At 33.1% G+C, this 12471-nt stretch overlaps 2 protein-coding genes across 11 annotated transcripts; both read left to right on the top strand.

The window, feature by feature from the left end:
• The first annotated feature begins 1462 nt into the window (after positions 1-1462).
• LOC121203052 (uncharacterized) lies at positions 1463-4420 on the top strand. 10 transcript variants are annotated; one of them, XR_005929922.1, is made up of 5 exons: positions 1466-2031; positions 2118-2227; positions 2596-2653; positions 3075-3938; positions 4167-4420. XR_005929922.1 is itself a non-coding variant. In XM_041116671.1 (5 exons), exons 2-5 carry the CDS (start codon positions 1911-1913, stop codon positions 3209-3211), a joined length of 426 nt encoding a protein of 141 aa, XP_040972605.1. In that variant the 5' UTR covers positions 1473-1828; positions 1901-1910; the 3' UTR covers positions 3212-3990. The 10 variants fall into 10 exon arrangements, 7 of the variants coding, with proteins under 7 accessions (XP_040972606.1, XP_040972604.1, XP_040972603.1 ...); XR_005929925.1 differs by lacking the exon at positions 4167-4420 and adding an exon at positions 2717-2812 and having other exon boundaries at positions 3674-3990; XR_005929924.1 differs by lacking the exon at positions 4167-4420 and adding an exon at positions 2717-2812 and having other exon boundaries at positions 3075-3990.
• A 4245-nt stretch (positions 4421-8665) lies between these two features.
• LOC107925759 (FHA domain-containing protein FHA2) lies at positions 8666-12287 on the top strand. Its single transcript, XM_041116668.1, has 3 exons — positions 8666-9507; positions 10932-11098; positions 11858-12287. Exons 1-3 carry the CDS (start codon positions 8844-8846, stop codon positions 12065-12067), a joined length of 1041 nt encoding a protein of 346 aa, XP_040972602.1. The 5' UTR covers positions 8666-8843; the 3' UTR covers positions 12068-12287.
• Positions 12288-12471: the final 184 nt, after the last annotated feature.

The following is a 12471-nucleotide window of genomic DNA, read 5'->3' as shown; positions in this document are numbered from 1 at the left end:
GAGTTAGAACTCGAATCCAATTTCAATTATCAATTTTTAATGTTATGTCTCAAGATAGGGAACTTCGTGTCTCAAGACATGCCTCATTTTAATCTAGAAAAATTTTGCTTCGAAGTTAATGTCTTGAGACACTATAACTTGTGTCTTAAGGTATGATATGTCTCGAGGCTAACCTCATCTATTTTCTTAATGTGCACAATCACTACACGAGTAAAAACAAATAATATAAATTTAAATTATGGTAAACTTACTATATGCGAAAAATAAATGTATAATAAATTTATATTTACAACGTATATAAAAGAGAAAATATTTAATACATTGCCAATAGGATTTTTAAACTCCACGATCATGGTTAGGAGGTTGACAAGTGTCTTATAGGAGTATAATAAAATATTAAAAAAATAAATATTTAAAAAAAAAAGACACATACAAATTTTTTAAAGACTTGTGGAATAAAAAAACACACTCGCAGTGTACTAAATATTCTCCCAATATAAAACACGAGTTTAAAAAAACTTTTGAAGTAAGGAGTATACATTTTACTTTTCACCATATTATTAAATTGACATTAAAAATAATTTATTAGTATATTAATCGATAATCATGTGACAGTAACAAAGTAATATTAATTACCATGGTAATATATATTTTTAAATTTTTTATTTTTTTAATAAGTTGATATTCAATTAACTCATGATGCTAAAATCAAGTAGAAGCTTTAAGTTAACACTGATAGCTTAATATATTATTAATATTACATAATATATTATGAATGATACAATTTTTTAGTATTATTATTTTTTGCTGAAATGAAATTATAATTTATTCTAATTTTTGTTCTATGGGATGCATGAGTTGATTATATTTATTATTTTATTTTAAAAATTATAACAATCTAAAAGAAATTACAAAAAGATTAACCTAAAAAATTAATGAACAAATATGTTTATATATTAAGCAATAAATTAAATATTATGATTTGCATTAAAGTTGATGGTGGGCCAAGTCGGGCTTCAACAAATTTTTAGGCTTGTTTTTCAGGTTTGGGCCTAGTTCGGCCTAAAAAATGTGTCTAAAATTTTATCCAGACTCGACCCGAATTATAAAAGTCAAACCCGAGATTGGCTCGTATTAATTTTTTTAGATTATTTTATTACATATAACAAATTTAAAAAATATATAATATATCAAATACACCTAAAAATATTAAAATAAATATTAAAGCAACAAACAAATTGAAAATACATTAAAAATTCTTTATACTCATATAGTTGCAACTAAAATAGTGGCAAAAGTAACAATAAATCATAAGTTCTACAATATGCAATTAATATTAAAAAAGATAACGAAACAACATTAAAAATAGCAGTGAAACAATAGTAAAAGTGCACAAAAAACAACACCCAAACAACAAAAACGACATTAAAAATAACAACAAAAACGACATTAAAAATAATGGAAAAAACAGCACCAAAACACTAACACTATGTTTGGTTCAATGGAATTGCTATTCCATTACGACACGGTTCAAAACTTTAAAGGAAAACAGCCATTTGGTTGGCTGAATGCTCAAAACGTCGAATGGAGATTACAGGTTCATTCTAAAAATCGCCGAATAGCCATTCCGGGGAGGAGGTGCCGAATGGCTATTCCAACCTCTCCATCGAATGACCCTTTTTTTCTCCTCCAAAAATACCCTTTCTTAGATTAAATTTTCTCTAACGGTTTCAACTTTTGTTTTCTTTTGGTCATTCGACAATCTCAAGCTCAAATCAATCTAAAAGGAAGCAGATCAACTTGAAGGCCAAATCAACTAGATTTTGTTGTAAGTTCAATTCAACTAGGGTTTGTTTTGCATTTTGATTGATTTTTTTTTGTTTCTGATGATTTGTCCAAGGGGAATTGAAATGGATTCTGCAACTGTTCACGAGGAGATCGATTCATTATTCGAGTCAACTCCTCCTCTCAAAGATTCGGCTAAAATCATAGACAAATTGAATCAAGTCATCCAATTTGATTCTCCTTCAGGTACAGTACCTGAAGCTAATCGATTCTGCACATATTTTCCCCTACCGGTTTTTTTTTGTATATGTATACCTTTTCGTATTTTTTAGGAGAAGGAAAAGGGAGGAAGGTAGAGGAGCTGCTAAAACGATGCCCAAATCTTAAGAAAATTATTATTTTTAGGGTTATTTCAAAAGCCAAGCCACACAAGGAATGCCAGGTATTTGCCAAATTCACCTCATCTATTATTCGACTCATGAGGAAATACATGCATGCAGAGGTGCAATTTGAATGAGTAAAGTTCTCTCAATTGAATTTCTAAACTCAAGTATTGTATCAGTTGTGAATTATATGAGCAGATATGCAGTAGATTTTACAGTTGTGAATTAACACACTACTCATTTAGCTTGAATTCTTGTGGAGCCTTTACACTGGTGAATATGCATGTTCTGTTTGCTTTTGGTTATGGATTTTAGATTTACTATTACCAGTTACTGCTTATGCAATTTTATCATGGATTATCTGCGGTTCAACCCCCCCATAATGATTTACTAAATCATAATAAATTCTAATGATATTTACATTTAGGTGTATTCATCTGGCAGCAGTCAATCTGCTCAATTTGCTAATTCGTGGAAAAGAATTGGTATGCTCTTTTGCTGAAAGTTTGAGATCTAGTAAGAATATTTATTTGCTCATTACAATGTAGATGTGACAGTTCTTAGTTATCTATGACATGGTGAGGTTCAAGTTCCGGCCTACCTTTCTGAGAGAAAACCAGTGGGCTGGTTCTTCTTCAGGAATGGTTAGTGGTACTCTTATAACCTGCTAAAATATAACTTTGCTCCCTATTACTGTTTTTAGTGTTAATTTTTAAGACAGTTTACTGGAATATAGAGGGAGTTCCCTGATTGGTAGAAATTGTTAGATGAACATAACTTCGCTTGATTTTCTTCGATGAAGACTGAACTTATTTATATTAAAGTTGTCAGTTGCATTAATATCAGCAGTGTGTATGCCTTATACCTAGCAATCTTGAATGACAAAGTCATGGTTTTGTGATGAAGATGATATAATCCCCACTATTGTGCTGCCAATTATGCCAATTATTGAGCGAAATGTTGGTGCCATGAAGCAGCCAAATGATGGAGGAATTCAGATTGTATTCTCTGAATGGAAGCAATTTATGTTTCTTTCTGTATGAACTAGCTAAGTTCTCTTCGGCATACTTTCTTCTCCCCCAAGTAGATGCTATACCACTCACAACTGGAAACTGCTGTTTTTTCATTTATCCTTTTGAAACTTTAACTTCAGCATGACCAAGCACTTCTACCTTCAGTTTAACTTAATAATAATGTATATAAGTCTTCCTTCAGTGGTTGTAAAACTTCAGACTGTCTTATCCAGTAAGATACATTTGAGGTTTGAATTCAAAAGAGAAAAAGGATAAGTACTAATAAAGGATAAGTAAAATACATGAAGCACTGGTTTTTTTATATAGTGAAAAGCAATATCTTTGTTTTTATGTTTACATTATACATTTTTCTATATCTCCAATTACTGTAATTAAATGTCTTCTGTACTTGTTACAATTTTTTTCTGTACTGCTGATATATTAAATTGACACTATTGTATGGGTTTGAGATTGAGCTCTCTGTTGATGCAGTAACAGATTGGTTTGCAATGGCCGTACTTAACTTGTCTCGCATCTTTTACTATTTGGACACTCTTTTAGCCAACTTGTATCTATATCTTATGTTACGGTTTGGGGGGAAGATGCCGACATGAATACCGCTCTGCCATGATTGAATTCTAATGCCTTTGTTTATCTAATGAACAATGCAGATGTATTTCACTATTGATTCAACATTCTATGTTTCATTCACATTTATGTTATATCTTACATTACGGATTGGGGGAAAGATGCCAAGGTGAATACTGTTCTGCCATGATTGAATTCAAACACTTTTTGGTTTATCATTATATATGTTCTTTTCTTTTCTTTTTCTTTTTTTGATTTGTATCTTATCTCATTTTAGAGGCTACTTGAAAGATATTCAAGTGACTACTTTTCTGCCTAGATTCACTATTGTATGTTATTATGTTGGCTTGTATTGACCCTGACCTTGAGTTGTTATTATTACTATTTTCTTTTAGAGGGAAGTGTATGCAGTAGCCATCGTTGGTTCTTTTCCAATTGCTGTAACTAATTTATTGGATTTAACAAATGGGTAGCTTAGGATACCGAGTTTCCATTGATTGCAACTGCAAAGTTTTACAAATTTTCAAGAAGAGGAGCCAATGGTTGCATGTTATTCAAGTATATTCAGTCTATTGGTATTCTTGCTTTGTATTTTCCAGCTTCTAAAATACATTCAGTCATTGATGCAGGGAAGCTTTATATGTTTAATAATTTTCTATTAATATATATTATATTAAAATAGTCTTGTATTATCATATTTGATTCTATAGAATACTCACGGTCAATATTTTAAAGGAACCTTAATGCTATTCTTTGTGAATAGATACTTTCAATCAATGTTCTTTGTGAAGTTTGGCACATGTAAAAATGAAGTTGCATGAGAGTTTGTGATTACAAATTTAAATCTATATTGTTCATTTTTACTTTTACATGAAATTTTTATATTATACACGTCTAGCAGCATAAATAAATTAACGAAAATATGTTAAAAATATATATACACAATATAACAATTTCATTAGTTCTTTTGCTGTATATCAATATCTGTCTATGAGTAAAAATATTTGAAACAATATATTTTTTAAATTATTCTTTTAAATTATTCTTTAAGTAACATAGATATTATGATATATATGCTAAATTATTTGTTTTGCTAATAATATTCTAACACATTAAATATGCATTATATTTTAAAAATAATAAAGTAGGTTGTATATTATTTTTTGTAATATTATATATTATTTTTATTAATTTATATTTTAATAATTGCTATATTAAGAATATTATTAAATTATATATTATTATTGTTAAATTATAATTAATAATAAATTTATTAAAATAGGGTTAAATTATGTATTATTATTTTTATTAAATTATATCTAATAATAATCCTATTAAATTTAATAACAATAATCATCCTTTTAACAAAATTTCTGCTAAGGGTACGCTGGTCATTTCAGCTTCTTTTCTTATGCTATTACAACTTTATTCCATTCAACCAAACACAAGAATATTATTACAGTACTATTCCATTCCATTCAACCAAACAATTGAATTGTTATTACAGTTCTATTCTATTACAACTCTATTCCATTACAGTTCTATTCCATTACAACCCTATTCCATTACACTGAACCAAACGTGGCCTAAGAACAAAAAAAAACAGCAATATAAATTTTTATTAAAAAATAGTTAATTCATTCAACTTGGGTTGAAAAATTCTTACCTGAGGTCCGACCCGTCTAGAAAACGAGTCTTATTTTTCGTCAAAATCTATTTTCAAACCTAAATTTTTATTTAAACCCTCCAATTTTTCGAATCAACCTTCAATCAGGCTAAACGACGAACTCGTGATGAGTTTAATTTTCATCTTAATATAGTCTATCAACTCCTACATCCGCATGTTATTCATTAAAATAATACAAAATTACATCATTTCTAGAAAATATATATTTAATTCATTTTTAATACAAAATTACATAATTAAACGTGATGGAAGGAGAACATAATCAACGAGTTCAAGTTGGGGATAAAGAATCATCGACGATATGACATGAAAATGGTAAAACAAGAATGCCTATATTGAGTCCTTTGAATATTGGGGAAAAGGAATGTTTTGACAGTGATAATATCTGGCTCAATTTGCTCTTACACCAGAGTAACTATTTAGCGAATAAATTCGCTCTTTGAAGGGATATTTGAGTCATTGCTTTCTTGGTTTGTTAACGAATCTATCTAGATATGAAATGCAGAAAGTGTGAAAGAAGAAAGGGATTCATCAAATGAATGAAGATTGGCAGTTGATATTTAGGGTTTGTTAGGCATTTTGATTATTGTTTATGAGTTCTGTTTTATGCTTTTGGGCCTCGGCCTTATTCTCTTTTATTTGATTTGTTTTTCTTTGTATGTGGATTTTTATTTACTTAATAAAAGCAGGCCAAACTTTTCTCAAAAAAAGAAAATACCGATAGTAAGAAAAAACATTATTAATTCATATGTTATTTTTCAAAATATAAATCAACAAAACTAATTTGGAGGGGTAATTTCAAGGCATAGCCCTTATTTGTTTAAATTTATATAATTGGATCAAATTTAAGAAAAACTCGAATCCCCATCATAATACATATGTGGGGAAACACATCTTATTAGCTGTCTCACTCTCCTAGTTTAATTAGGGAGTTGTTTATCTATTTAATATGTATTAAATACACAACTTTGAAATATTATTATTTTGCTCGAAAATAGTAAGTATTTATTTTTAGGTATAAATTCTACTTTTCGGGAATGACAATTTTATCAATTTCTATAAGAGAGAGATTCACTTCCCTACTGAAAGCAATAAATTTATTTTTGGTTCTATGTTTGATTCGAAATTTTTTGAGCTCACACTTGAAGCAATTTGTGATACGAGAATAGTGGAGAAGACCATTTTGTCGAAAGCAGGAATGTTTAGGATTTGTCTCGCTCAAAGCACATATATTATTTCGGGAAAAGGTTTGTTGCTATAAATATAACAAATTGACCCGATTTTCAAATTTTTTATTTTTCACTGTATAAGAAAATCGTTTTCGAACCGAATTTTTTACAACAATACTCTTGAACTGTGCCTTGTTGCATAAGCTGACACAACTTAGCTCGAGCCTCCTTATCGGCATACTGTAGGTAAAATTGTTTCCAAGTCTCAATAGCAGTAACACATCGTCTCTCATCTGTGGATCTACAACGCCACCATAAAAGAGCGACATCAGTAAAATAAACTGGACCAATGTTTACCTTAGTGACATTATCCTCAATGCCAATTGCACAAAAGTACTGTTCCATCCCCCATAGAAAATTGTCCACGTCCCTTGTGGTCCTCATCCTCTTAAACTCTTTCGATTTGGGAACATTCATTTTACTCTGTTTAGGAACTAAAACCAACATCCTATTACCTAAAACAACCATGTGGATAGTAAGCTCCACAACTTGATCCTTCAAAGTTGTTACCATGGCTTTGAGAGCATTATTTTTCTACATTTGATCATACACGGCGGCATTGAAGGCCCTTTTCATCGCATCCAAATTGGTATTGAGAGCCTTTGACACATAGTTTTTGAACTGCTCTTTCATTGATGCGTCCCTCAACTACCTTGAGTGTTTCTTTCACACCACCCATGGATTCCTACAGGTTGACCACTTAACTTTCCAAAACTGACACAATATCCCTTGATCTATTATTTTTCCTACCCCTTCTACGGGTCTCCCCCGGGACATTCTGCTTGTCTACTATTTTTGTCATCTCAATTGCCACTTTCAAACACTGGCTTTAATATCAACTGTCACAATGCTAAAACTTTAGTTTGGCAAACCGTGCAACCTTAGGAGTTTCCTTTGCTTCGAATCTGCCTAATTCTCGAAAGATGAGAATTCATAAAGGAAATTCTCAAAGGCATCAAGATAAAGCGGAAGCAACTCAAGACAAAAGAACTCGAATTGAACAAAAAAGCCATAAGAAAACAATAACATGTCAAGTGTTTGAGTAAATGCTCTCAAAGTATATCTAATAACTCTGAATGGAGTGTTCCATTAGACCACTAAAGCTTTAAGTATATGAGCTTCTTCATATGTTTCACAAAACGGGCCAGTTCAAATGGGTCAAATGAGCTCCACTTAATCAATTGACTTTCATAGAACGTTTTGTGTGCATTCATCATAAGCTTTAATCTGCAACCTGTGACATAAGAATTAGGTTAGTGTAAAAAGCATAATCAAACTAAAAATTAAAATATATCTGAATTTATATTTAATAAGACTTAAAACTAGAACAAAGCTAAAAAAGAACCCAGAGATAATACATACGATAACACTTAGAACTTGGAACATCAAGATTTCAACTTCAATCTTGCTATTTCAGTTGTTTTGGAAAATAAAAAATCTAAATTAGGTTTTAGTCTTTTGTGTTAAAATTAAAGATTTAATCTTTTTATTCTAAATTTGACATGATTTGATGATTTATTTTTATAATTTTATTAGCATATCTTTTGACGACTCTTTTAGGCTTCGTTTGGGGCGGCGGTGCAATGCAGTGCGGTGCGGTGCATTTAGCTTACTTTTTATCTCACGCTACAATATCGCTACAGTATTTAATCTCACCGCCACCGCTGTTTTTACACTAACCGCATGTAAACACACTGTCCATCCAAACTCACCCTTAGTCGTTGTCTTTAAAATGATAATGTAAAATTTATTAAAAAAATATTTTTATATATTTACTTATATATAGAAATATTATTAATTTAACATGATTAATTATTTTTGTAGGTATCGCTACTTATATGATTAAATAATGTTTAAAGAAAAATCAATCTAATCACTTTATCTACAACAATTAACCATCCTACTAATTACATTATAAAAGCAAAGGACTAAATTTGATCATATTAAAGTAGAAGGATCTATATATGAATTTTAGCACAGTAAAGGGACTAAAATCAGATTTAGACCAAAGTTAGAAAAGGGTATCAAGGAAAAAAATGAGAGAATAGGAAGGGGCTAAAGCGGGAAGGGGAAACCATCCTGGAAACTCCGACACCCTTTTGATTATTGGAACAAGGCATTGGATCAATCAATAATTCAATCGAAACCGAAATCGGCAATGGGCACGACGGGTGGGAGCGACGTGGAGGCGGGATTCGCCAAGCTACAAGGCGAAGACTTCGAATACTACATGCAAACCTACTCCATAATGCTCGGCCGCAACTCCAAGAAATCCACCGTCGACGTCGACTTAGCCAGCCTCGGCGGCGGTATGAACATTTCCCGCCACCATGCTCGCATCTTCTACGACTTCACCCGACGTCGTTTCGCCCTTGAAGTCCTCGGAAAAAACGGCTGCCTCGTCGAAGGCGTCCTCCACCTTCCTGGTAACCCTCCCGTCAAGCTGGATTCACAAGACCTCCTCCAAATTGGAGATAAACAATTTTACTTTCTTCTCCCCGTGAGGAGTATTCTCGGGGGAGCCCTTGCGCCTAGGCACCATGTTTCGATTTACCAGACCGCGGGTGCTGGGTCAGCGGCTGGAGGTGTACCGCACTATGGTCACCATGGCGGGGCGGAGATGGGGAGGACGGTGGGGTCCGTGGCGGGTTCTGCTGTGGTGGCAGCGGGAGCAAAGAAAGGGAGAGGAAGAGAGTATTATGAGGATGAGTACGGGGAGGAAGAGGATGTTGGGAGTGGTGGGAAGAAGGTTAGAAGGGAAGATTGGTATAGTGGAACCGAGGCCGGTTCCGGAGGGAAGGTGGGGTTGGCCGGAGCATTAGGTTAGTATAAATGACTATTGGTTTTTTATTAAAATTTATCATTTATTCGATCGTTTGATCAATTTTTGTCTGTTGTTATTTGTTCCTAGTTATTATGGAATTGTAGGAAGAAAATTTGTCATTCTTCAACCATTGCTTTTTAAAGTTCATTGTTTTGTAAATATTTAGTTTTTGATGATGTAGAATTGAATTTGCTTGATGTTTTAGGATACTGATGTTTTGGGATTATTTCTACCCTTTTTGTATTTAGAATATTGTGACATTTGTTAGATTGCAAACGACATTTATCTGTCTAGTTGAGAAGAATGATAGATCTTGTTTTCTGAGAATAGCTATGTTTGAGTTTGCTACACTTGCCTGAACTATTTAGCTCCTTGGTTCATTCTTTCCAATGCTATTTGTCGTGGTTTTTCTGGCAATTAGAAACTCACTTTGTTAATTAATTGTGGTTGCACGCATGCAGCATTCAAAATACTTTGCTAAATTGAACCTGGATCCTTTTTTCCTGGTGGTATTTTGCTTGCATAGCTTTGTTCTTGTCGATTTCCTGTTCAAGGAGTTTCCCATTGCATTCCATAATTCATCACCGGTCCTTACCATTTTTCCTCATTCTGCCTCATCTAGCGAATCTGATCTGGTTTTGGAGAACCACCCCAATTCATTGGATTATCCTGGCTTTGACTTACCTTTATTTCTTTGGTAGTTGTTGGGGATTCCCCTCTGCATTTTCAGAAGAACATCCAATGTAGTCATCTTGAAGCCTTTAATGAAACTAGTGACAAAGCCTTGTTGAAGAGAGAAGATGAAGGATGATGTTTGGAAGTACTAATTGACACTAGTTTAATACTTTATAGATGTTAAAATTTGCCATAATTGGTTAGTCATGGATGGGCGTAATTTTGGTTTTGTGGCACTTCTTGTTCTTTTCTGCATTTGCTCAACCAGGACTTGCATGCTCAGCGTTCATTTCCCTGTCTCAGACTACTATTGGCCGTTTCTTCTTCCTTTTCATCTGACTCTTCGTTATTAAGCCTATTACTTGGTATCCATCAGATTATGTCTAGGTAACATGTCCTGCTCTCTCAACCTGGAAATAAGCAATCCTCTAGTAGCCTAAGTATATTTTCCAGTTTCCATGTTATCTATGATGTTTTAGGTATATAATTTATGATAAGTCAGCCACGAATTACTGACTCTATCATTTCAAAAAGTTACTTTTGATTTTTATGGCACCAAAATGATATCTAGGATTTCATCAACCAGTTTTACATCCTTGAGCATGAACTTTCGTTCCTTAATGCTGTTCTCATTCAATTCATCAATATTTTTCTTTCAATATTTTACCCGAACAGGAACTAAAAGTTCCTCCTTTATTTACTTGATGGACAATAAATTCTGTTTGATTGCCATGGTATCATCTGCAGTTCCTGTAGAGAAGAAGGGAGAGGGAAGATCTAGAGTTGACCGAGAATCTGATAATCAACAACTTATGCAGTTGGAAGAGAAGGATGTGGTTTCTTCTGTAGCTACTGTGCTTTCAGATCTTTGTGGTCCTGGAGAATGGATGGCCATGGAGAAACTCCACGCTGAGGTTAGTTTTAAGCTTATAGTGATCTAAATCTTATGTTAGTTCCAGTTTGGGCTTTTGACATTTGCATAAATATAATTATTTTTTGCTGATGACATCCCTGACCAGTTGACAGTAGCACTGATGCTTTATTTTGATTCTCCCTTTATTAATGTGCTTTACCATGCTTTTTAGATTTTGGCATGGAAATGGTTCTTCTATAATTTGCTCCGAAATTTTGATAGAGTAGGAGTGTAATTAGGAGCTAAGACTTTTCTTGCTCGATTGTGATGTCACGCTATCAAAAAGGCCACAAAATCAATGTACATGTATTGGAGAAAGAAAAAGGAAGAGTCCTTGTAAGCGAATGATAATGACAACAACCCACGCTAGTAGTGCTACTTATTTTCCTTCTCCTCGCGCGCCTTTCTTTTTAGCTCCTGCAATTTAGAGGGGCGAACAAGATCTAGTCAGTTTGTAATTCTGATTTATTGATTTCAAATTTCACAGATTATTTCCGCTCCTAACTTTCCTTTGTTTAAAGTGGCTACAAATTCAATGAATTCGTGGTTGTAAGATCTCCTTAGCATATTTGTATTTGATGTCTGGAAAGTTTACAGAAATTTAGGAAAGAACAAAGTCCATTGGCTAATGTTTGCTTAAAGAGTTCTGATTTCTCTTGCCTGCATTTTTTCTCCTCTCATTTGGTTTATCCCATTCTTGTGATTCTTGAACCTTAATAGTTTACAAGATTGCTTACTTTCCTTGCCTTTCTTGTTACAGTTAGTTGAACAGTTTAGTAGCGTCTGGCATCACAGCAGAGTTAGAAGATACCTTACATCCGAGGACTGGCCCGGTCCTGAATCCAAGGGGAAACCATGGTACGGTCTGCTTATGTTGTTGAGAAAATATCCTGAACACTTTGTCATTAACACAAGATCCAAGGGTCGGATAACATTGGAGTTCGTCTCTCTTGTATCTTTGCTTTCGTAGAAGAATGCTAATGAAGCACCAAATGACACTTCCCCTTGCATGGTCATCTTACATATGCCATGTTTGGGAAGACAAAGAAGTTGCAAAGTGTAGAATATCATGATACTAATGTTGTTCTTATCTTTTAGATCCACCCACTTTGAGCTCTGAACTGGCTTTGCTGGCTAAATGCACCTGGATTTTATGGATTTTAAGATATATTGACATCAATTTTCATTTATTATTTTGCTTTTATTTAGATGAATTGCTCTGCACATTTTATGCTGGGAATGAAACTTCCCTTTCCAGGATATCTACTTGAAATATAGTAGCAGTTTTTGCAAGATTTAGGGCTAGTTTAGCAATACTTTTGAAAAGTACTGTGTAAAAATGATTTTGAAAAGATTAGTTTAAAATTTGAGTGT

The sequence above is a fragment of the Gossypium hirsutum genome, chromosome A07 (genome assembly GCF_007990345.1).
Source record: "Gossypium hirsutum isolate 1008001.06 chromosome A07, Gossypium_hirsutum_v2.1, whole genome shotgun sequence".
Taxonomy (NCBI): domain Eukaryota; kingdom Viridiplantae; phylum Streptophyta; class Magnoliopsida; order Malvales; family Malvaceae; genus Gossypium; species Gossypium hirsutum.
This window is presented reverse-complemented; position numbering and strand designations above follow the sequence as displayed.

Excerpts from the sequence above, each read along its gene's own strand:
- LOC107925759 (XM_041116668.1), top strand. The coding sequence starts at position 8,844 with ATGGGCACGACGGGTGGGAGCGACGTGGAGGCGGGATTCGCCAAGCTA. Across the intron at positions 9,508-10,931 it reads GGGGTTGGCCGGAGCATTAG|TTCCTGTAGAGAAGAAGGGA; the intron begins GTTAGTATAAAT and ends TATCATCTGCAG. Across the intron at positions 11,099-11,857 it reads TGGAGAAACTCCACGCTGAG|TTAGTTGAACAGTTTAGTAG; the intron begins GTTAGTTTTAAG and ends TTCTTGTTACAG.
- LOC121203052 (XM_041116669.1), top strand. The coding sequence starts at position 1,887 with ATGATTTGTCCAAGGGGAATTGAAATGGATTCTGCAACTGTTCACGAG. Across the intron at positions 2,032-2,117 it reads CCAATTTGATTCTCCTTCAG|GAGAAGGAAAAGGGAGGAAG; the intron begins GTACAGTACCTG and ends CGTATTTTTTAG. Across the intron at positions 2,654-3,074 it reads TAATTCGTGGAAAAGAATTG|ATGATATAATCCCCACTATT; the intron begins GTATGCTCTTTT and ends TTTGTGATGAAG.